Source organism: Lipotes vexillifer, unplaced genomic scaffold (assembly GCF_000442215.2).
Source record: "Lipotes vexillifer unplaced genomic scaffold, Lipotes_vexillifer_v1.1 scaffold163, whole genome shotgun sequence".
NCBI lineage: Eukaryota > Metazoa > Chordata > Mammalia > Artiodactyla > Lipotidae > Lipotes > Lipotes vexillifer.
The window spans coordinates 1,136,383-1,162,956 of NW_006788722.1; the positions used below are offsets into that span (position 1 = coordinate 1,136,383).

General features: G+C 36.2%; 1 protein-coding gene across 1 annotated transcript in view; it reads left to right on the forward strand.

Moving 5' to 3' along the window:
* CNGB3 (cyclic nucleotide gated channel subunit beta 3) overlaps positions 1 to 26,574 on the forward strand; it is a 150,192-nt gene that overhangs the window by 87,945 nt on the left and 35,673 nt on the right. Inside the window, exons 8-13 of the mRNA XM_007461739.1 lie at positions 1,214 to 1,300; positions 4,299 to 4,363; positions 5,101 to 5,223; positions 13,817 to 13,958; positions 18,613 to 18,772; positions 22,316 to 22,413. Of these exons, the coding sequence (XP_007461801.1) occupies positions 1,214 to 1,300; positions 4,299 to 4,363; positions 5,101 to 5,223; positions 13,817 to 13,958; positions 18,613 to 18,772; positions 22,316 to 22,413 (675 nt within the window). The remainder of the gene's footprint in view (positions 1 to 1,213; positions 1,301 to 4,298; positions 4,364 to 5,100; positions 5,224 to 13,816; positions 13,959 to 18,612; positions 18,773 to 22,315; positions 22,414 to 26,574) is intronic.

The window sequence follows — 26,574 nt, forward strand, 5'->3', positions numbered from 1 at the left end:
CCCGCGTCTCCTGCATCGGCAGGCGGACTCTCAAGCACTGCGCCACCAGGGAAGCCCTATAAGACATTATTTTAGTAACTGCTCTGTGTACCTCTCAACTTGTTATGAGGCTCAAAATCTGTAGGGTAAATTCAATGAGGTTTGATGATATTATGCAATTTTTAAGCCAATTGTTTTAGTAAGTAATTTGTTTATAGTAGCCAATGTGTGTTCATTCAAACTGAAAGTTCCATTCCTTTTCAATAGCACTAGGCTTTGAAATTGTAGTACACAATTAATTACCTCAACTTTCCATTTCATACATATGGCCTTACACAAAACTCTTAACTCCTCTTAATTGTCTTAAATAAATTAAACGTTTTTTTAATGTACCCTATTTTTCAAGATGACGTAAAAAATAATGAAAATGAATAATTGTCTTATGTAAAAGAATTTTTTATTGTTATCATTGCAATCAGGAAAGTATGCAAATGTTATGCTGTCATTTCACAATTACCAGGGTAATGGAAGGCCAGAATAATTTAAATACATCACAAATTTAAAATATGTTATCTTTAGCTATAATAGTACTTTCAATACCTTCTCCCATCGGAACTGATCATTGTAAATGGGACTGACTTCTTTCCTCTCCTCTCTGTTAGCTTGTACAGTCTCTGATAGATATGTTCACAGCAGTTTATTTTTAGCAATATGATACAAAGTAGACAGTAGTAGAAAGAACTGAAGAGTCTGGATGAACCACCAACAATATAATTAGCCCTGAACACTGGAGAATTGCCTGAAACATAAAAATATATCACTACAATGAATGCCTAATTGTTTCACATAAAATCAAGAATGGGCTTGAGTTTCAGTCCAAAAGCCCCAAGTTTAAAACACTATTAAAATGTATTTTAACAGCAGCAACCATGCCATCTCTTAAATATATGTGACAGCTCAACAAAATCCCAGAAATTGCAGTGCCTAAGCTGAGATCAGATGCATGAAGCTGGAAATGAAATTCACTGGAAGTAGGCTATGAAGTAGTGTTCTTGTTTTCAGGGCACTAATACATCTTTCAGTGACACCATGCATATGAAACTGAAGGCAATTTTGTGTTAAGCAACAAATAAATCATGGTGACTGGTCAGCCTTTACATACATTGGTATAAATCAATTCATGTCCTAAAAAGCATGTAAACACAACATAATTGTGAATGTGTTCTTCCAACAGTTGGATGTGGCATCAATAATGCCATTTGATGTTTTCTACCTCTTCTTTGGGTTTAATCCAATATTTAGGACAAATAGGATGTTAAAGGTAAGATAACTATACTTAACTGTCTTCTTATAATAATGGAAATCTCAAAGTACTTTAAAATATCCTAAAAGTATCACATTCTTAATTTTTTGTAAACTATCCTCCATTTTTATGCCCTCATCAATGTTAAGAATTTTTAAAGCTGAATGAAGGAAAAACATCCTTATTTCTAGTAATGGAAGTTGCTTTTGAGTCTATATCTCATAACAGCTATTTTTATAACTTAAAATAGGAATGCTTTTATATTTTGAAATACAGCTATATTACAAATGAATATTTTATAATTTTTTTCTGTTCCACTGTCACTATTTATTACATAGTTTAATGTAATAGACTGCAATACTGGCTGTAAAATGAGGGTATTAGTTTAGATGACCTCTAAGTTATCTCACTCATCAAAAATTCTATAATTATAGAAAAATGCAAGCACAGTTTTGCATAACAAAATTATTTATATACTTAGATACAACTCAAATGTCCATCAAGAGAGAAATAGTTAAATACATTGCAGTATATCTATAGAGTACTTTGTAATGCAAAATTAAGGAGGAATTTTTCTATGAAAGACCTCCAAGACAAACTGCTCAGTTAAAAAAAAAAGCTAGTTACAGAACAGTTTATAGAACAATACTAACTTTTGTAACAGAAAGGGGAAAATATTCTATTTTTCTATATTACATAAATAGTGGAAGACTACCCCAAAAATCTAATAAAAATGGTTAACTGAGGTAAGGCTGGGAAGCTGGAGGGAAAAGCAGGATGGGTAGGGGCGGGAATAAGAGAAAAGACTATGAAGATATATATTTCCTATTGTTTTTGAACTATGTGAATGTATTACCTAGTCAAAAAGATTCTAAGATAAATATTTTATAACTCATAGCTTTATCAGATACCTAAGAAGAATCTGAGGAGAGTCAGGATGTGAAATTTCATATAAATTTTTAATAATAGCAATGATAGCTTGTATTTCCAAAGACAGCCTTCTTAAAAGGAACACCAAAGATTTTATCAGTTTTAGGTGGTTATCGCTTTGACACCTTGGGAAGACAAGATGACATAACCTGGAGACTCGAGTGGATCCTAACACAGCTGCAGCTGATATTTGTTGAATACATACTTGTAGCTACATACTTTGATAAACTTCGTATTCATTATCTCATTTATTCCTCCAAACAACCTCATGTTAGAGATGAGGGAAATGAGAATTAGCAGAGTAAAATAATCTGTCCGGACACACTCTGGTGAGTGGCAGTATCTGGATTCTATCACATATTTTTCTGACTCCAAATTCCTTACTATAATCAGATGGGCAAATAAACTTCAGGCTGAAGGAGCTTTCCTTCCACACCCATGATTTTTCCAAGTCAAGAGGGACCTTACTCTATATTCTCATCCATCCAAGACAACTCTAGAGACTTCTGTTTTGACCACAGAATGTAGGTCTAGATTGAGCAGAACTTAACGTTCCCAGCAGCTTGGTGGACTGGCCATCCATCATCAAATTTCTAGTGTAGAATGAATATTTCTGGAGGCCACTGATCAGAGGTAACCAACTTTGAGAGAGACTCAGGTTCCTATGGATTTGAGTGTTTGTCTGGCATTATAATAAAAATTTATAAAATGCTAACTCTTCAAATCCCATCTCTGTGTCCCTTCAGTGTCCAAAAACCTACTCACTATATTAGGTAGTTTTTTTAAATAATATAGGAGATCCTGAAAGCCAACATAATCTTCTTTACATAACCCCCCAGTCCAGTCATCTTCACATAAGTGTGTCATTTTAATGTGCAGTTCTCTAGGGAAAATATCATTTACCTATCTCCAAATTATATAGGATAAAACAAATTAAGAATATAAATTTTCTCTACAGTGAATACTTAAGCTAAATTTTAAAATGTGCCTTTGTGAAAACTTCTGTTAAGAGCACAATAAACAAGTTACCACAAATTGAAATTCTCTTAATCTGAATGCTTAATGGATGTTTCCTACTCAGGAATTCTGGAAAAACAAATCATTTGTGTATATTTCTAGTTAAATAGTCATTGCTATTATAGCTGTTTTCTAATTCCAAATGCTCTATTACAGTCTTATCTACATTGGATGAAATTTTGAACTAAATAATCTTTGAACTAAATAATCTCTAATAGCCCTTCCTATCTGTAAGATCCTATGAGTCTAAGTACATTCTCTTATTGTCCCCAATTTACAGATGAGGAAACCAAAGTACAGAAATATTAAGGGACTTTTCCAAGGTAGCACAGTTAATAAACGGCAGAGAGGAGATTGGTGTTTGGCTCTGGATTTCATGCTCTTGGCTCTTGCATTTTACAGCCTATAGATTAAGAGAAAGTAGGGGGTAAGAGTGCATGTAGGGAGTATTTGTTGCTATAGAAGTGGGTGTAAGCAGAAGAAAACCTTGAGGCAAATAGCAACTGTTTGGATTAAATGCATATAAACTCTCTATGTCTTCGAACAATGTCAAGAATAGATAACAAATGCTAATATTAATTGGACTTTAAATTTTGTTGAAATAAATACACACCTAATGCAACTTGCTTAAAAACAATGCTACTGTTGAGCAACAGGCCTTAACACCTGTTTATGATTTCAATGTATTTTATTACGCTTTTACTATCTTACTTATGTTTTGGGGGGAGGTATGATTTTTAATTATTGTAAAATAAAGTTCTACCACATGCTTTAAAAAAGAAAAAAAAGGAAAGAAATGTTTTTAAGCTTGATTTTCAACAAGCATTACAAACAAGGCTGTAACTAGAGGGTAGAAATAAAATAAAGCAAGAAGCTCTGGAAGTTTGGCACCTTGTTAAAATGCACTACCCGGAGGAAAATACCACTGACAGACCTTAGTTTTTTTAAGACATGAATAGAATTATTTTCAGTAACAAATAAAGTCTATTTTATATTGTTTTATTTAAATATAATAGATATATTTAAGACTAATGCACTTTTGGATTTCTTTTGCTTGTTTCCTACATAGTACACTTCATTTTTTGAGTTTAATCATCACCTAGAGTCTATAATGAACAAGGCATATATCTACAGGTAAAGTATAACTCAATGTACTTCAGGGCTGGGAGAGAGAGCAATGGTGAAATATTTTAGACAGGACTTGGGAAGAATATGGCCTCCCTGCAAAAGAGAAGGGAATAAACTCAGATTTGGGGCTATGTAAAATATTGGGTTGTGTTCTAAAGTAGATTTGAACGTTTTGAAGTGAGATAAATGTATGAAAATTATATTAGATTTTAGAAGAATACAAGACTGAAAAAGAGGACGTATTACCTGCTTCAGTCAGAACAAAGACAGAGAAACGTGCTCTTTCACAAGTTTTTACATCTCTCTCACGACAATTCATTCTAATCTGAATTTTCATTCATTTGTTGTTCTGAACTTAACTTGCCCAGAGACCTCTAGTCAGTTAATCGTAGCATAAAATCCATGAGCTTTTCAGAGATATCCAGTGAAATCAGCATGGTGTATTTTATGGGACTCAAATTGGAGAATTGACCCTGGAGGCATATCTTTCAGGGAGTTGACTCATACCATTTGTGAAAAAAGAGGGTTGTTTTTTTTATTCTACTCTTGTCAGTCCCAGTCAAGACACTGCAGTCAGAAAACATGTGAAGGCACCATCATTTTATATTGTACTAATGAGAGTTAACAGTTCACAAATTTAAAGCAAGGAGATTCAGCAGAGACTTTAAGGAAAAGAAAATGCTAAAATAGGCTGTATTCCAGAAACAACATGAGTCTTACTTTGCATTTATTCTCCTTGTCAGAGGCATTCGAACAACTGGATACTTGCTCTTTACTCTGCACATTAATGCCTGTATGTATTATTGGGCTTCAAACTATGAAGGAATTGGAACTACCAGATGGGTGTATGATGGTGAAGGAAACAAGTAAGTTTTAATTTTGAAGGAAACATTTATTGATTATTCTTAATTTTATGTTTCAGTTTGAGCTTTCTTAAGCTAGTGGTTTTTGAAACTGTAAATCACAATCCATTAACTCTTTATTAGTAGGTCAGTATGTTTTTAAGTGAAAGAGGATAGAATAGAGGAGGACAGAATAGAAAATATCCGAGTCTGTCATACCGAGTAGGGTGCGTGTGTGTGTGTGTGTGTGTGTGTGTGTGTGTGTGTGTGTCCTGGATTAACCTGTAGAATGCATTTCTTACTCAGGATCATGAACAAAAAAGTTTGAAAGCCTGTGCTTTAGACAGCTGAGTGGTAAGGTAACTTTTAATAACTCCTATGCTGATTGTTAGTAATGAAGAATATTAATTATTTGGAGGGCAGATGCAGTGGCTAATTGGTTTACCACTGAAGAGCTTTATGGGTTTATGAGTCAGCTATAACCACTAACTCAATTAAACACAGAGTAACAAGGATCATATGCTAAACTTGGCAATTAGATATGCAAGTACCCTGAGAATAAGAGATTGTCTGAAATTTTTAGTACAGTAGAATCAGGGCTCAATAATGGCAACTGAGTTATTTAATAGTGAAATTTCCTTTTGGTAGATACAAAGGCCTGGCATAAAGTAGATTCCACTAACTTTCTGCTCCAGTGAAATGACATTGAGCCTATTATAAAGCAATGTCCTTACTGGAAAATAACAGGTCCCAGCATGACTTTGAAGGGCAACTCACAGCAGCCTTGGGAAGGAAAGCAATTATAGGATAGAGCAAAAAGAGTAAAGATACCTTACAAAATTACACCCTAGCTAGAGTGAGCAGGATCTGAATGAAGGATTATAACATTTTTTGAACTTTTAACCAGAACTAATTTTAAAAATTTAAAGTCAGAAGGCCCACTGATCGGGGAAATACACACACACACACACACACACACATACACACAAACACACACAACAAGAAGAAAGTGTATAACCAAATCTATAAGTAATTCCCTTTAGAATGTGAATTAAATATGTATTTAGTTTAATATAAGTAATTACAAAGAAAACTGAGTAAGATACCAACTATATTAAATATTGCCTAGAAGTATGTAATTCAACATCATTAGACTCATAAGTCTGATAAGTGTTTTTATCAAATTAGCAAAATAATATACAGTTGCCATCCAGAAAAAGTGGAGCTATTTCTCTTTTCATACCTGGATGCCTTTCTGCAGCATTTCTAGAGAATATATCTTGTTCCCAGTGCCTAGAACATTGTTAAGTATATAACATACACTCAGTATATGTTAGGTATTTAAAGCAGGCAAGAAGGAAGTTTCTTTACTCTCTCTTCCTACTTGCCATCTTTAAATACTTAACATATAGTGAGTGTATGAGAGAGAGTAAAGAAAAAAGGAAGGAATGACCAAATCTGTATTATAACAAGAAGAAAGAAACCTCAGTTTCAACCCATAAGAAACTGAAGCTACATTGTTCTAATATTTTAGACATCTAATTCCAGATATTCAGACCAGATATTCAAAGCCCTCTCACTAAAATACAAGGAGATAAACTACTTGAAATTTTTGTTGTATTAGTTATTGCAATTACTTGTTATAAGATACATTTCTATATAAATTATATTCACCACAGTTTTCAATGATTGCTAAACTCTCTAGAAAGTAAAAGGAATCTTTGTCTAAAAAACAAATGTGTGGGGCTTCCCTGGTGGCGCAGTGCTTGGGAGTCCGCCTGCCGATGCAGGAGACGCGGGTTCGTGCCCCGTTTCGGGAAGATCCCACATGCCGCAGAGCGGCTGGGCCCGTGAGCCGTGGCCGCTGAGCCTGCGTGTCCGGAGCCTGTGCTCCGCAAATGGGAGAGGCCACAACAGTGAGAGGCCCGCATAACGCAAGGAAAAAAAAAAAAAAAATGTGTGTACTGAAGCTGGAGTAGAGTGGTAAGATAATCACTAAGGAACAGAAATAGAGAAGATAATTTCTGAATCAGTAGAATAAAAAAAAGATAAGATTGTAGAAACAACTTAAAATACATCAGTAAGCAGAATAAGTTAATATGAATTAAATTCACCACCTAAAAGAGACTGTCAAATAATATTAGTCAAAATAGACTTTAAAACAAAATTTATTTGAGGGAAAAATAAGGTTATCATATAATGGTAAAAGTTTCAATTCACTATCAATATTTACCAGTTCTAAATGTTCATGCACCTAATGCAAAGTACTTATGATGAATCAAAGAAATTCATAAAGTAAAAATTATTAGAAGGAAGAGAAATTTGCAGATACACTATCAAAGTGTGAGACATCAACACACAACTATTGACTGATCAAGCAACCAAAGACAATCAGTAAAGATATAAAAGATTTGAGAACCCATTAAAAAGCTTGATTTAACAAATACAAATGGAACTTTGTACCCAAGAATTAGAAACCACTCATTAATTTTTTTATTGAGTTATTGTTGCTGTACAATATTATATGCTACAGCTGTACAATATAATGAGTCACAATTTTTAAAGGTTATGCTCCATTTATAGTTATTGTAAAATATTGGCTATATTTCCTATGTTGTACAATATATTCTTGTAGCTTATTTTACACATAATAGTTTGTACCTCTCAATTCCCTATCCCTATAACACCCCTCCCTCCTCCCCTCTCCCCACTGGTAACCACTAGTTTGTTCTCTATATTTGTGAGTCTGCTTCTTTTTTGTTGTATTTACTAGTTTGTTGTATTTTTTAGGTTTCACATATCATACAGTATTTGTCTTTCTCTGTCTGACTTATTTCACTTAGCATAATGCCCTCCAAGTCCATCCATGTTGTTGCAAATGGCAAGATTTCATTCTTTATAATGGCTTAGTATTCCAGTGTGTGTGTGTGTGTGTGTGTGTGTGTGTGTGTGTGTGTGTGTATCACATCTTCTGTTTCCATTCATCTGTTAATGGACACTTAGGCTGCTTTCATATCTTGGCAATTGTAAACAACACTACTATGAACATTGGGGTGCAGGTATCTTTTTGAATTAGTGTTTTTGTTTTTGTTTTTGATATATGCCCAGGAGTGGAACTGCTGAGTCACATGGTAGTTCTATTTTTAACTTTTTGAGAAACCTCCATACTGTTTTCCACAATGGCTGTACCAATTTACTTTACCACCAACAGTGTACAAGGGTCTCCTTTTCTCCACATCCTCGCCAGCATTTGTTATTTGTGCTCTTTTTGATGATAGCCATTCTGACAGGTGTGAGGTGATATCTCATTGTGGTTTTGATTTACATTTCCCTGATGATTAGCAATGTTGTGCATCTTTTCATATATCTATAGGCCATCTGCATTTCCTCCTTGGAAAAAGAAACCACTCATTCTTCTTAATTACTCATGGAAAGATTACAAAAAGTGGTCATTTTCTAGACCAAAAAGCAAGTCTCAATACATTTCACAGCACTGGTATGATACAGCCCCCATTCTCTGCTGCTTTAGACAGGAGGGTTCTCACCCAAAACCAAAGCTCCAATAATCCTGTTACCAGCTGTCAGGGACACATCCCTACAAATAAAATATCTTTAAAAGCAGCATTTATATGTATTTTAAGATAATTTTCAAATGGCAGTTGTTAACATACTTACATTTTCCCACAGTTTTTAAGCATCACCTGCCCCTTCTATTATTCCATATTACCCTTTGACCATGTAAGCTTAAAGCATTTTTTTAGTTAACACTCGCGATGGTTTCTGATGACCTATAAATTGAAGGTTGCTTATGAAATCACTGGACTTGTAAACTTTCTCCTAGTTAGAATTATGCAGCAACTGTGGGGCATAAGTGGAGCATTGTGAGCATTTAAAATGAGTCATTTATTACTATTTTATTAATCCTCATCAGAATAATAATGTCTGTTCATTTCAATAGAAGACAAGAAGTCATTTTCATTTATACTAAGTAGATGGCATCCTTCATTTGACTGTGAAATTTGACAAAGTAGGAAATGGCTTACTTAGCTCAAAAGGAAAACATAAGTAGTTATTTGGTACCCAGAAATGTTCCCAATGTCCCTTAATCCATATATACCCCAATTTATTTATTTTCTGACATAAATTTCCCAGCATGCACAAACCTCTTAGCAAATACCTAGCCTCAATCCCTAACACATAGACCGTCAAAAGAAAGAGTAAAAATAGCAAGCAAGTTTGTCATGGGAATCATGACTTTAAATGGGATGGAGAAAGGGTCAGAATGTCCATATCTTAGTGCTAGGGAAATTTAGGATAACTTACTCCCTTCTTTTTACACAGGAGGAAGATGAGACCAGGGTAGATGAAGGTATTAACTCAGGGTCCCCTAGATACTTCAGTTCAGACACTGACAAAAAAAAAAAAAAAGAATAGTCTTTACACTAGACACTTAGAAAAATGTACCAAAACCTCCAGAACGGCAGAATTCAGTAGACCAGAAGGGAGATGAAAGGCAGTTGGCAGCATGTATGGAACGGGATTGCATAGATGTGCTCACAGATACAGCCTTCCTATGTTCTTAAGTCTAAGTATGCATAACCTTTCACTTATTCTTTCAGGTCATTTAACAAATATATTACACTCCTATTGTGTAATACCTATCTTTGAGGAGTTTATCTTCTAATGAGACCGTTCTCCTCCATATTCGGTGCCTTCAGTGATAAATTTACAGAAACCTAGAACTAAGATGGATTGGGGTAGTTTAAAAGTCCATTCATAAAGTATCAAATTGGGTACTTTTAAAAGTTGCATGTCCCACTACACATCCACCACAATGGCTAAAATTAAAACGACTGACAGTACCAAGTCTTGGGGTAAGAATATGAAGGAAGTGGAACTCATACATTGTTGGAGGGATAAAATCGGACAGTTTCTTTTACAACTAAATATAACACCTACCTTAAAAACAAAAATTGCAAGCCTAAATATTTACCCAAGAGAACTGAAAATATATGTCTAAAAAAATTATATAAGTATATTCATAGAATGTCTATTCACAAGAACCAAAAACTTGAAACAGCCTAGGTGTTCATGCACAGGAAGATGGATAAACATACTGTGCCATAGTCATTCAAGGGATAGTGCTTAGCAATAAAAAGGAATAAAGTACTGATACACATAAAAACACAGCTAAATCTCAAAAACATTATTTTGAGTGAAAGACATCTTACACAACAGTGTATATACTGTGTAATTTCATTGTATGAAATTCTAAAGCAGGCAAAACTCATCTGAGACAGAAAAAAATTAGAACAGTAGCTGCCTGTGTGGGCAGGGATTGACTGGGAAAAGAGAGCTTTTTGGAGTGATGGAAATGTTCTCTGTCTTGATGGGTTTCTGGGTTACACAGGTGTATGGGTTTGTCAAAATTCATCAAATAGTATCAGATAGTATACTTAAGATTTGTACTTTCAATGTATGTTCAAAATTTTAAAATAACTCTTTACCAATACTTAACTCTAGTACATATTTTTTTTTCTGAAGTATATTCTAACATATATATATTCTGAAGTATATTCTGAGTTTTATATATATAAATATTCTGAAGGACTGTATTTAGGAGGAAGTGCCTACTGTCTGCAAATTACTTTGAAATGCATCCAAAAAATAAGATGGATTGATGGATGGAAAATGGAGGAATATGTGACAAAGAAGATAGAGTAAAATGTTCATAATAGAGTCTAGGTCGTGGATATACGGTGCTCACTGTGAAATTCTTTCAGTTTTTCTGTTTGTTTGAAATATTTCAAAACAAAATGTTGGGGGGAAAGTTTAATGCTGCATTTGTTTCACAGAGGAAGAATTTCTATTTTCACACTAAATTTTTTTTATGGTTTTATGTCAAGTTCTGCCTTAGTGCTTTAACTTGGGGCTGTATATAGAGAGCCTGTAAGACAGCTCATGTATTAAATCGGCCAGATAGAATCTCCTTGAAAAGATCTATCTACCCAGGATGTAAATGTTAGAGGTGGATACACTTGACTAATTAAGCTAATCCTAGAAAATCAATAAGATGCCATCTAATTAAATTACAAATCTTACCTTTGGTTGTGCATGTCTGGCTGTAAGACATGACTGAGAAAAGAATCCCAAAATAAACCTCAAAGCATCCGGGCAGAAAACTTCCAATTAACATAGCAGACTGTTTCAGTATGAAAAAATAGTTCGAGGCTAACCCTTCAGATTTGGAAAATCAATGCCTAAGTTTTACATTTAATTGCTATTTTCTAACATCCATAAATAAGAAAATGAGAGAAAGTAATTCATGTGTTTGTTCCTCTTAACACTGGAGGGACTTTGTAGGGGATAGTAATCCCAACACTTGAAATGGAATTGCCATGTAGGGAGAGAATCTGGTCCCTGTCTCACTCTTGGGCTGTATTGGGGTCAATAAATTTCCTTAATTCAGAGACACCCACAGGTCCAGGACCTGTGATAACACTAAATCAGGTAACAGGAAATTATAAATTGGAATTGAAAAGTTAAAATGCAATCCATAAAATTCATTCCATACTTCTTCAAGGTGGTTCTCTTTGACATCAAGTTCACTATAATATTTGTTAAGTCTAAGGAAGCCTGCTAGAAAAACTATTGCAGAGTAGTAATATTTTTATTCTCTTGGCACAGAGGTTTCAAACCTTACCAAAGAGTTAATTCTTTGTCTGTTCCTATATCTACCAGGTAAAACAAACAGACAAACAAAAACTCAGGTCCTTCAAAAGGTATTGAATGTCAAAACAAGTGATTTCTTTCTAGATCTGTTTTTATTTGAATACTGACTTTAACTGCAGTTTGATTCTTTCTTTGTAAACCTCAACTTCTTAGTATTTGAAGATCTGAAAATTGTAATCTATTTTCACAAGAAAAAGACCATCCTTGTTCAAAGACAAATGTACCATTACTTAAATTGCAAATGCTTATGTCGCACACCCAGACAAGAAATAAAAGCCTGACTAGGGCAGGATTCTGTAAAAAGTGCTGCTTTTCTGTGTTTACTCTGGAAACTAGAATAGCTAGCTGGAACCCACTAAATCCAAATGTCTCTCTGTAACAACATCTGAAGATGGTCTCTATATATGGGACATTTCTCTTCAAGGATTCAGTGGAAATGTCTGATCCAGACCATGTTAACAGAACTGTATGGAATATACCCAGTAGTATACCTAATTGTGTACCAAAATTACAATATATATATATACAATGGGGTTGTAATACTAACGTCTATTCCCACCTCACTTGGATACATGAAACCCTTGATCAAATATAGCTAAGTGAATCTTATATGTTCTTTCCTAATCTTTATCATATTCTTTTCTGTTGCCCTGGTTCCTGATGTTCTTCCCATCTGGGCTATTATGATCTGTCTCTCCACTTGCAACTGCACGAGTTAGGTACAGAATCTTTACCAAGTATATTTCTGAGCATAATTGGTTTTCTTCAATACTAAATTTCTAGGTAAATTACCTATTACACCCAAGAGTAATTCCCCTTTTAAGATATAACTCAGTTTTCCTCTGTCTCTGCCACGGTTTATATATTCAATAACATAATAAGCTATGAGTAGAAGATAGAGAAGCATATACCTACTTGCTTTACTTCCCATCAGTAAAAAATAACTGGTTCTAAACTGTAAAGGGCTCTCCCATCTCCATAAACACACTTGATGTCTATGATATTCCTCACTAATCACTAGTGGGGTAGTTTAAAGGTAGCCTCACATCATTTACTGCTCCTCTTATTGAGAGGTATATTCAAATATCCCTTCCCTTGAATCTGGGCTGGTCTTAGTGACTTGCTTGGCAAATATACATGGCAAGAGATTAAGACATTGCAGGGCTTCTGAGTTATAAGAAGCCTTATAGCTACTGCCTGGGCTGCTATCACTCTGGGGAAACCAGCCACCAGACAAAAAGTCCATCTACCCTAAGACTTCCATGCTGTAAGGAAGCCCAAGCTAGTCATATGCAGAGACCGAATGAAAATACCCAGCCAGCCCCAGCTGTTCCAACCATTCCAGCCCAGGCTCAGACTGTGAGAGAAGATACCCTGGGCATTCCAAACAGATATAACATGGAGAACAGAGGAACCCAGTCAACAGTTAGAACCAAGGCCTCAGAACTTTGGCCTCAATCAAGTCCTCCCAGTTGTCTCTAACTATTCAAGTCACCTGAGGGTCCACTCATCATAGAGCATGGATGAGCCATCTCTGTGGGGCCTTTTACAAAATACCTGACCCACAATATGATAAGCCTAGTAAAACAGTTGTTATTTTATACCACTAAACTTTAGGGTGATTTGCTTTGCAGCGAAAAATAAGTGGACCAGCTAGTAAATACCCTCCTCGGGTTTGTTTAGTCATTTCACAATGTTTATCAAGAAGTTTACATTAAAAAAGAAGTTTACATTAGTATACATGGTATTTGCTAATGCTGCCTACAGAAAGAAAATCTTGATTAGCAGGAAATGTGTTAAAATCTAGTAGTAATCTATATTCCCAAGCATAGTGGCATTTTATTGTTATAGTAAAGAGCAAAATGTGTATCTTCTCTTTTCACAGGTATCTGAGATGTTATTATTGGGCAGTTCGAACTTTAATTACCATTGGGGGCCTTCCAGAACCACAAACTTCATTTGAAATTGTTTTTCAACTGTTGAATTTTTTTTCTGGAGTTTTTGTGTTCTCCAGCTTAATTGGTCAGGTAAACTGAGATGTGAATCCCTGGATATAAAATGCTGTCATTTTTGAAAGTCTAACAAGTCTTTATAAACTTTACAGAGAAAAATTCAAAATCTATCTGGTGTTTTTTTGTAACTAATTTCCATCTATTTTGATGAATTGAATGGGGATGTAAATAGATCAACATTGCCTTTCAATTTTTAAACCATCAAATTTTTCAGAAGACTTGTACACAATGAGTGCTGCGTTAGATTCTCAGAGAGTCACGTTTCTAAGTTAACTTCTCACTTGGTGTTTCCTGAAAACTTTAGAAGCTCTCTTTTTTTACTTAAACTTCAAATATTGTCATAAAATCCCTGGCTTAAAATCAACTTCAAAAGTCATTTAAACCAGAGGCTACCAAATGCTGTCTAAATTAATTTAATTAAAAAATCATTGGTTCATAAATGTTTATTATGGTATCTCCTTGCCTTATTCTCAAGGAATCACAATCTAGTAAGAAAGTAAAACAAACACCCAAATAACTCTATTGCAAGGTAGATGCCATTTGCAAGAGAGAGAGCCCAACACCTTTGTAAATTCCCAGATTCACAAGAAATAAAAAGCTCGCAGTATAGCATCTTTAGACGTTATACTTCCTTGTAAGGCACTTTACATATTATATGTCTGAGAGCAAAAGCCATGTTGAGATTTGTATATGTGGTAAATAGTTAGACAAAATCACAAAATGATTATTACCACTAGATAAATTATTGGTTCCCACTCACCACACTGACAGTGGTATGAATAAAACTCATGCTTTAACAAAATTTAGCAATGAAAACTATTCATTATAACATTTGAAGCTGATAACAAATATAACTCAAATCCTACATGCATGAATGTCAAGGGGCTGCTATCCTTGATAAGTTCCAGAGGAGAGTTTGAAAGCTCTGTATTAGGTCAGAAAAGGGAAGCTTCCCAGGAGGTTTCATAGAGGAGAATGTATTTAAAAAACCAGATAGTATTCAGTAGTTATAGACAGATAGTTCAATCAATCAGAAACAGTGTGTGAAAGATAATGATAAAGCACAAGATATGTTTGAGAAAATAGAAGAAGTACCAGAATGATGGGAGTGAAGGACACCTATAAATAAGGTTAGAGATGTATGTAAGGACAAGATATTTTAAGGGCTCTGAATGTTAAATTAAAGATGTTGAATTTTATCCTAAGGGCAATGGGAAATCAGCCAGGGAAGGATTTTTAACAAATAAGAGATTTAAGGAAGATTAATCAAATATAATATAAATTGGAAGGATCATACAGTTTTAAAATGTAGGTTTTATTATCATTTATGGATGGTGAGGCCAACAGATCAGGAGACCATTTACATTGAAAAGACAGTCTGTTATACAAACAGATCCAAGAAGAGGGGGTCACACCTTGCCAATAGGGCTACATAGGGAGGCACAAGGAAAGGAACTGATCAAGCAGGGTAAGGGGGTTTAAGATTGGCAAGTTAGAATAATTTCAGCAGTCTCTGGGGTGTAGGGACTCTCTCTAGTTGTCTGGTACCTGGCCCTGGAGTAATTGGGGCAGGTGGATAGTAGCCTAGAATATGAGAGCCCAATAAAGAAGGCTGTTGGGAGTATGGGCTCAGGGTTGGCTATTTTGCATATGAAAGGCACACTCCCAGTAGTTTGCTATATTTAGGAATCCGCTAACTCTGGGAGAGATAGTCCCAGAAATCAAAGAATCAAAATACAGAAAATAAAAAACATAGTGCTCAGGGATATGGCAACTTCAGCCTGAACATGGTAATTGAATAGAGAGAGAGACTGTAAAGGAAATTCTATTTAGAAAATGTTTAGGTTTGGAAAATGAACACCAAGCAGTTAAAAACTATAGCACAAATTATAATCTTAATGCCTGGGGAGATTACATTAACAGCGATTGAAAATAGGAAGCTTGCAGAGACTTCCCTGGTGGTGCAGTGGATAAGACTCCATGCTCCCAATGCAGGGGGCCTGGGTTTGATTCCCCCCACATGCATGCCACAACTAAGGAGCCTGCCTGCCTGCCTGCCGCAACTAAGACCGGGTGCAACCAAATGCATAAATAAATAAATAAATATTAAAAAGAAAATAGGAAGCTTGTTTATAGAGAAATGCAATTAATTTGAATATAAATGGTAAAAATCATATTTAATAAATTTTTATAAAATATATGTGAGGTAGCCAGACCCCCTTCAATGTTTTCTCAGTTTTGCAGTTGAGTCAACCCCAGTTTAAAGAGATTAAGAGGCAACCCCAATTCCTACATGTAATTCATAGTCATATGATAAGGCCATATCATATTGAGAAAAATAGTAAAATCTAACATGTATTTAGCACTTACTATGTCCAAGGAAATTTTTACAAGATTAAAAACCATGTCCAGGGGCTTCCCTGGTGGAGCAGTGGTTGAGTCGGCATGCCGATGCAGGGGACATGGGTTCGTGCCCCGGTCCGGGAAGATCCCACATGCCGCGGAGCGGCTGGGCCCGTGAGCCATGGCCGCTGAGCCTGCGCCTCCAGAGCCTGTTGCTCCGCAACGAGAGGCCACAACAGTAAGAGGCCGGCGTACCGCAAAAAAAAACAAAAAACTATGTCCAGCTCCAGTTAAAATTCCGTTCAAAGTGGTCTTTGGACTAACAGTAGAAGCATCATCTGGGAAATTCAAAATTCAGGCCTCACCCCTTACCTACTGAGTCAGAATTTGCATTTTAATAGGATCTTCAGGTGATTCATATGCACATGAAAGTTTGAAAGGGCTGCTTTATACCCCACACTGCACCTGCCTTTACAGTGACTTTTTTATTTGTTTGTTTTTTGTTTTTGTTTTGTTTTGTGGTACGCGGGCCTCTCACTGCCGTGGCCTCTCCCGTTGCGGAGCACATGCAGGTTCAGTGGCCATGGCTCACGGGCGCAGCCGCTCCGCAGCATGTGGGATCTTCCCGGACTGGGGCACAAACCCGTGTCCCCTGCATCAGCAGGCGGACTCTCAACCACTGCGCCACCAGGGAAGCCCTACAGTGACTCTGAGGACCCAAAGAACAAGAAGAAATATCAAGCCGCTAAACATGTAGGACTAGAGCCAAAAAGAAAGATTGAGGCAGGAGATAGAGATTTGTGCCTTAACTGTCACAGTGAATTAAAGGTGCTGAGAAGGAGAACAGTTAGAAATGAAAGTAAGAAAGCCCTGGACAAAACTTCCACTTGTTAAAAATTCCCGCATATAACCACGTCAAGAACTACACCCTGGATGTGATCATCTCATTTTAACTGCAATATTCTATTCTCACATACAACTCAGAGAGACTAACCTTTTCTTCCTCTAATCTGGAACACACATCATAGAATATATGTCTTCTTCATCTGCACCATCAAAATTCAGCATTGCACATAAAACATTCAGATTACTGTCACTACAAATTCTCCGCCCCCAACACTGATCAATAATGCTTTTAATTGTCCTTGGATCCCAATTTAAAACTCTATTAACTTTCCCAACCTAATCTCTGATATCCCAATTCTCAAGGCCTTAGGTGACTGGGTAATATTCATCATCTGTCAGAAATGGCTTGAAAAAAGAAGATCTAGGAACTGAGGTGGTTGAAGAACAGCCCTCAAGGAGTAGGTTAGAAACTGAAAAAGTATACAGTTTGACTCTCTGCATAGCTACTCGGCAGACACTTTTGACAAGCAGAAGAACCTATTAACTCTGAAATGGAAACTGAGGATGGCATCACAATAAAAGAGCCATTTGATCTAGATCTCAAAGAATGAGTAGTTTTTCCATAAGCAGAAAAGGCTCAGCTACTAGAATGAATGAGCGAAAGTGACGCCCAGGTTTTCCTCTGTATTATAAACCCATAGTCAAAGCAAATTTACAACCACTTGCTTCCCTCTATGTGAGACGAAGAGTCAAGCTATATCTTTTCTGTGCTGAGACCTTAAAGATCAGCTTTTAACCTAGAGTGGGTTTTCATGGCTGAGTTATAAACATCCAAGAACTAAAACCTGACAGTTCCTTAAGTATTGTCACAGCAGTAGATGATGCTTCAGTAATTTCAGCACATTTCAACTTCTGCTGAATACTATGCCTTAAGCATAATGAGATTTGATTCTATCTGTCTAAACAACACAAAGGGAAGTATAGAGGTTGCAATTTCGTGATGAATTGAGTCTATATAGCCAGCCACACTGCAAACTCTATGAAGGATGCTTTCTAAGCGAGACTCACCAAAACGGACTAGCCGTTCTGCCAGGTAATTGCTCAACTTTCTTTGCACATTCCTTGCATAAGCACAGCTGTATAATTTTTAAAATATCAACTAACATCTTTGCAGTAATATACAAGTTTGCAAAGAAGATTGTGTGCAGTCACATGCATTATGTGACTGAATCCTCACAGAAACCTCACATGGTAGGTAAAACAGGTTCTATTGTCCTTATTGGGTCAGAAAGAGGATACGATTTGCCCAATATTTTATAGGTAAATGGCTGAAAGTAGGACCCAATATCAGTGTGTTAAAAATCAAGTAGTCAGGGATTAGAATAGAATGTATCATGTGAGAACTCTTAATTCAACTGGGCTTATAGTAACTCTGCCACTTCCTCTGCTGGGTGTGGAGTGACCATGTTTGTGGTTTTAGATGCAAGATGTAATTGGGGCAGCTACAGCCAATCAGAACAACTTCCGCACCTGCATGGATCATACCATTGCCTACATGAACACTTATTCCATTCCTAAGATTGTGCAGAATCGGGTCAGGACTTGGTATGAATATACATGGGACTCTCAAAGAATGCTAGGTAAGCACGGCAAATTACTGACTAAAACCCTGTAAAACGTGTCCTATAATGAAAATCCTATAAGGCAGCAATGGCAACTAACTGGGTTTGAAAAAGGCTGGGAAACAACCAAATAATCTTTAAAGCATTAATTTAATACCATGGGCTTTTTTTCCTTAAATATTCAGACATAACTTACGGGTTATGCAAATCCTTCAAGAGCAAAGGCTAAATTTTATTCAGTGCCCACCAGATGCTAGATATTACACACATTAGCTCATATAATCTTCATCAAAAAAAAAAATGGGGAAAACTTGGTGTCATCAACCCCCTCTTAGGAGACAAGGAAATGGAAGCTCCTAACTGAAAAAGTTGGCCAAGGACACAGAGGCCTTAGGCAAATGGCCTAAATGGAACTGAGACATGCACCTGTTCTTCTCCAAACCCTTGCTCCCTCTGTGATATCATCCTCTTCCCAGAGCACAGTGAGTACTCAGAACAGCAATCTTTCAAGCCATTTTCAAGCTGCTACAGGTCTCCTCTAAGAGTCCCTTAATCATTCATGGTGTCTACTATTAGGACTATAACACTGGAGTTAAAAATAATGTTTACTAAAGATGTAAAGTAAGTTAATGTGCTAGTTGACAATAATCAGATTCAACTTTTAGTTTGCTCCTCACCATATAAAAATAGGAATTAGTGCTACTGAGAAGCCAATAAAGCTACTGCCCTCAGAATGCAAATTACAATGCGATTCCCAAATTGGAAGAACCAATATAGTGAAAATGACTATACTATCCAAAACAATCTACAGATTCAATGCAATCCCTATCAAATTATCAATGGCATTTTTTACAGAACTAGAACAAAAAATTTCACAATTTGTATGGAAACACAAAAGACCCCAAATGCCAAAGCAATTCTGAGAAAGAAAAAGTGAGCTGGAGGAATCAGACTCACTGACTTCAGACTATACTACAAAGCTACAATAATCAAGACAATACGGTACTGGCACAAAAACAGAAATATAGATCAATGGAACAGGATAGAAAGCCCAGAGGTAAACCCATGCACATATGGTCAATTAATCTATGACAAAGGAGGCAAGCATATATGATGGAGAAAAGACAGTCTCTTCAGTAAGTGGTGCTGGGAAAACTGGACAGCTACATGTAAAAGAATGAAATTATAACACTCCCTAACACCATACACAAAAATAAACTCAAAATGGATTAGAGACCTAAATGTAAGACTGAACACTATAAAACTCTTAGAGGAAAATATAGGAAGAACATTTTTTGACATAAGTCACAGCAAGATCCTTTTTGATCCACCTCCTAGCATAATGGAAATAAAAACAAAAATAAACAAATGGGACCTAATGAAACTTAAAAACTTTTTCACAGCAAAGGAAACTACAAACAGGACTAAAAGACAACCCTCAGAATGGGAGAAAATATTTGCAAATGAATCAATAGACAAAGGATTAATCTCCAGAATATATAAACAGCTCATGCAGCTCAGTATTGAAAAAACAAACAACCCAATCCAAAAATGGGCAGAAGACCTAAATAGACATTTCTCCAAAGAAGACATACAGATGGCCAAGAAGCACATGAAAAGCTGCTCAACAGCACTAATCATTAGAGAAATGCAAATCAAAACTACAATGAGGTATCACCTCACACCAGTTAGAATGGGCATCATCAGAAAATTTACAAACAAAAAATGCTGGAGAAGGTGTGGAGAAAAGGGAACCCTCTTGCACTGTTAGTGGGAATGTAAATTGATACAGCCACTATGGAGAACAGTATGGAGGTTCCTTAAAAAACTAAAAATAGAACTACCATACGACCCAGCAATCCCACTACTGGGCATACACCCAGAGAAAACCATAATTCAAAAAGACACATGCACCCCAATGTTCATTGCAGCACTATTTACAATAGCCAGGATATGGAAGCAACCTAAATGCCCACCAACAGATGAATAGATAAAGAAGATGTAGTACATATATACAATGGAATATTACTCAGCCATAAAAAAGAATGAAATTGAGTCATTTGTAGAGACATGGATGGATATAGAGACTGTCATACAGAATGAAATGTCAGAAAGAGAAAAATAAATATCATATATTAATGCATATATGTGGAACCTAGAAAAATGGTACAGATGAACCAGTTTGCAGGGCAGAAATTGAGACACAGATATAGAGAACAAACATATGGACACCAGGGGAGGAAAGTAGCAGGGCGCTGGTGGTGGTGGTGTGATGAATTGGGAGATTGGGATTGACATATATACACTAATATGTATAAAATGGATAACTAATAAGAACCTGCTGTATAAAAAACTAAGTAAAATAAAATTCAAAAAACAAAAACAAAACAAAACAAAGTTTCTTAGAAGCTGATAAGAATCACTGGTTGTTGACGGTAGGACCTTATCTTCTCCTTTCTGCCAGTCTTAAGAGGTTCCAACCACAGGTTTAGAACCTCTTCCTGAATCTAAATGACAAAAACAACAAATGTTTTTCTTAAACATACACAGCTATTCCTGCGGGCATCTCAAGCAGGGAGGAAGAGGGGCAGTAACAGGCTCCTTCCCTCTCTCCCTGTGGACACTGCTCCAACTCCTTCATTTAGGAAGGAACTAGAGAAAAAAAGCCCTTGGAAAAAAGGAGTTGTGTTTTTATAGAAAAGATTTTCATATTTAGAACCAAAGTTGGAATCAAAATAAGGATATAGTATAGAATTTTTTTTCTTTTCTAAATGGATGCAAGAAAACATCAAAAGTAATCAGCTCTCAGAAACCCATAATATACTGTAGACTAAAAATGGGCAGTTTTATTCACGGACCATTTTATCAGCCTGAAGGCCCATCATTTAATTCACACATAGAAAAATCTTTAATGTACTCACATACTTCATTGAGTTAATAAGCAAGTAAATAACAATAATTTGAATTTACTCACTTAACAGATTTCTTCTTTAGATTCCGCTCCCAGCTCAGCCACCCACCACTTATGCACAGATGAGTAAATCACTTACAGCCTCTCTGAGTTTCAGTTCCCCTTTTGTTTCTTCTTTCCAGAAAGTAGGAGTAAGAATATTTATCCTTAGGGTTGTCATGAGGGTCCAATAAGATCATGACAGGACTCTGTAAGCTACACGGTATTCATTATTCTTTGCCATCCTTAGGATGTTAGGGCTGGTCTGCAGAATCAGAAGATAGGAACTAGATCCTTTTTCCATCCCAGTTTGTTCGCTAGCCTTTGTCCCATCATCACTAAGCTTTAAAATTTCAGCAAACACAAAATTCTGGAATTATTCAGAACTATTATGTCACCAATATTGAAAATAATTTTCTTTCATGCAAGTAATAGTGCAATTATGATAAGTATGTATGCCCAATAGAAGCAATGAAAATATAGATTGTGATGCAGCTGTTTATAAAAAGAGTTGATATTTCGTTTCCTTTATTTTTTTAATTGTCCTTGAACTTTGATGTTTTTTCCTTAATTATTCTCCTTTATGGACTGATGTGTTTATCTTCATGAAGATGAATCCGACCTACTTGAGACACTGCCAACTACAATGCAGTTAGCCCTCACCACTGATGTGAACTTCAGCATCATCAGCAAAGTCGACTTGTTCAAGGCAAGTGTTTTTCCAATTCATAGGAAGGCACCATATCAATTTCTCTGTAAAAATCAAAGCTCTTGCTGAATTCTTGGTTGATAATTTGTTCTTTGAGCATTTACACTATATTGTCTCCCTGTCATCTGTTCTCCATTATTCTGATATAAAATAAACTATTATTCTTATTGAAAAACAAAAACAAAAACAAAAAAGCTCTTGCTGAATACAGCATTTATGGTTTTTTTGCCTTTATGTTTACAACATCAAAATAATCTGGAGAATTTATGTGAAATTAGAGTCAAATAAACTACGGATCTCTCTTCAGCAGATGACTTGTTTAGAAGTCTCTCTCTCCTAACTGGTGTCAAAGAAGAGTTCTTCAAGGTCTTCTTGCATTAATTTAAATATAATTAAATTCTACAGCTCTATATCTTTGCTACTACACATGTCATCTCCCATTTATGAATATGCCTTGGCAATGCATGGCAAATCAGGCCCCAGATTAGCTCTGGTTTGGCCTGACAGTCAGAGAATCATGCCTAATCATGTCTCCAATACAAATCCTTAGGATTTAGATTTTTTACATGGCCAAATTCAAATTTAGAGGGTTTTTTTTTTTTTTAAAGAAAAAATGTATAGCAAAGAAAATTTTAATGTTTTGAATGTTTTTAATTTTCTGCCCTCTTCTCAATGCATTATACTATATGCAAGTTTTTCTCACCTAACACTTATTCTGTGTGTGGCATTCACTGATTCATCTATTTAATTAATTCATTCAACGAACATTTATTAAGTTCCTACTATGTTCCAGGCACCATATTAGCCACTAGGAATTCAACTTCTAAAAACAAATACTTGTACACATGGGGCTTAAATTCCAAAAGAGAGGAATGAAAAATAAATATATAATATGTGAGAAGGTGATAATGCTATGAACAAAATTAAACAGATTAAAGAGGATGAGGGAGGTACTGGGCATGAAAGGTCTGCTCTAATGAAGTGCAATTGAGCATCTGGGCAGAGGACTGCAGGATGCAAGGGAGTGAGCCATGCAGATATTGGGAGTGGGAGAGGAGGGATGGACAGAGAGGGAATATTACGGGAGGATGGACAAGATGAAGCCCTGATCTGGGAGGCTGGAGCAAAGGCAGAGAGATGTAAAGCAAGAGTAGTCAGAGGAAAGTAAAAACAGGAAGGATGAGTCAGGGGGGAAGTTAATGGAGGGCTTTGGAGGCTGTAGCATAAAATTTGGATTGTACTTTGAGATGCAAAACCCACTAAAGATCTTGAGCAGAAGATGATCTACTTGAGATCTGTTTGAAAGGGATTTTTTCCTGCTCTGTGGAGAGTAGACAAGGAAGCAAATATGGAAGTCAGGGAGGCCAAAGAAGGATAACATCTATAGACGTCTATAGGGATGATGGTGATTAGACCCAGAATAGTAGGAGCAGAGTTAAAAAGTGGCCAAATATTGGATGTATTCAAAGGAAGAGCCCACAGTTTTTGCTGTTTGATTTTGTGAAGGGAGAGAGAGACAGAAATGAAGGATGATTCAGGATTTAAGCTGAGGAACAAAGATACCATTTGCAAAATAGGAAATTTTAGAGTAAGTGTAGGCTGAGGAGTGTAGAAATAGACTGTTTTTGCATGTGTTGGTTTGAGGTGAGGGTTAGACTTCAGATGGAATGTCATGTAGGCAGTTTGATAAATAAATCTGAGTTTAGGGGAGAGGTCCAAGCTGGAGCCATAAATTTGGGCAAATCAACGTATTGATGGATTTTAAGCTAGGGACTAGATATTATCCCCTATTATGTAACCCAGACAGAAAGACATGCCTTGAAAATACATAATCGATATCATTGTGGGCAAGATGAAGAAGCAGACTCTGTATGGTAAAATGGTTAGGCAGAGTCACCCTCGATGTTAGGTTACCATACAGTGTCCTAAATGGCCTTAGGAAGGAAGAGAGGGGATGCCCTGGGGTCAATTCCTGGAGATTATAGGAAAGTAGTTTCCTATTTGGAAAGTGGTTCCCAATTTCTAGTGCGAGTGCCACAGCGGAAGCTCTGGTGAGGTCGAAGCACCACAGAATGTATTCAAACAGTTTTCTGATCTTCTACCAGGGAGACTGGGAAAGGGATTTCTACCTTGGTTAACAGGTTCATCTAGATAAATGGTTTTCAAGCTGCAGCTTGCAATTCATTTAGGGATCATGAATTCAATTAAATGGGTCACAAACAGCATATAAATTAGACAAGAAAATATCAGAGTGCCTCACACATAAGTAAGGGTAAGCACTGTATTACAAAATTTTTGTTTCAGTTATTTATTTTTTAAATACACATATACATATCTATGTGTGTACTGGGCACAATGTAAATGTCTTTGTTACTACAAGTTACGGTCAAAAAAGGTATGAAAGCCACAAGGCTAAATTAACAGTATTTTTAAATGCTATAAATTTTTTTACAACTTAAGGACTAGCTTAATTGAGAATAAATGAGAATAAGTGAGAACCAGCTAGATTTTAAAGAAAACAAAAGCTTTAAATTATATACCAGTGACTTTTATGGGGTTATCTCTGATCTGGGAAGTTATCAGTTTTCAGCCTCAGAGTTTTTTCCTTTGTTTTTACATATATTTTTGGAAATCCATAAAATCAGCAACATCTGATTGAGAAAAAAATGTTAAATCTTCACATGTTGCTAACGTACATAAACATAGATTCATTCTTTCCTGACATTTCCATTAAAGATGTAGTTCCTTCCAGAAAGAAACCATTTCCATTTATATTTCTGTTAAATGAAAAAATTATTTTTTACCTAAAGCCAAATGAAGTAGAAAATAAGCAGGTATGGAAGCTTTCTAAATTTCTTTCTTTTCTAAATCTTGCTAAGACAGTCTTAGTGGTTTGTACAGATTTGTTATTTTCTTAGGGAGGAAATATGCTGACTAGGGATCTTATATGCTTACCTCATAAATTACACCCAGTTGACTCGTGTTGCTTCTGATTCAGTTACCATTCACTGAGAGCCACCTATGGCCTCAAGGGGCTGAGGCACAAAGGAGGAAACCTTTGGAGCGTGTGTGCCCAGAGGATGCTCAGGAAGCTTCAGAGTGAAAAGGGGGAGGCTTCCGGGCAGAAGCCTCATTATCACTCATTAGGACCAAAATATGGGCTGGCAACAAAAGATGAATCTAGAAAGGTCAACTGAAGCCAGGCTATAGTGTGTGGGCCCAATCCTATAGGCCAAGGAAGCTGGAAAGGAGGAAACTGACAGCACAGATTTCAGTTTTATAAAGACAAAATATGGGGACGCTATGAATAGATCAGAATATCTAGGGATAATAAAGAAGGGTGACTCAACTGCTGAGAGCCTCCATATCTTGAATTCTCCCTGAAAATGAATCTTCCAGATCTTTAAAAGGCAGGCAGGCAGGAAGAGAAAGAGACAGAAAAAAGAGACAGAGAAAGACAGAGAAAGAGACAGAGAGATCTGACACCAAGATTGGAGGCTAGCAGGCATGCTTTGTGTCTTCCCAATCTTCAGGATTAGGATAAATTAAAGGTACTTGAAAATCATTTAACTCACAAATACCTAGTTTAAGATGTCCTAAAGAATATTTTAAGTTTATATCTTGGACCTTCAGTCAACAATTTCAAAAGGACTTTTCTCCATTTTGTAAATTTGTGAAGGGATAGAGATGTAGTAGAATTTGTTTGCAATGCAGCACCAGGTAATAATTCTATGCTAAATAAACTTGCTTCAGTTTTTCCAGAAATATGTCTGTAACTTTAATTGTGCATTGTATTCAATTTTTAAAACTCCAAAAAGGACAATGTGCTTATATTTCTTTCCTTTTAGCCTTGTGAAACTTGTTTATATATTAGTGGAACAGTGAGTGTCCTAATGCTTTAACAAAAGTAATATAAGTAATGCTGGAGTATCACAAATTATAATATGGACAATGTTACATGAAGGAGGTCCATACTGTCCATGATCCTTCATTCCCAGTACTGTCACCATATACCTTGCTATACCCAATACTCACATGGCCCCTGTATTAGTCAGGGTACTCCAGAGAACCAGAATCAGTGAGATGTGTGTGTGTGTGTGTGTGTGTGTGTGTGTGTGTGTGTGTGTAGTGGGGGGGGAGAGAGAGAGAGACAGGGAAAGA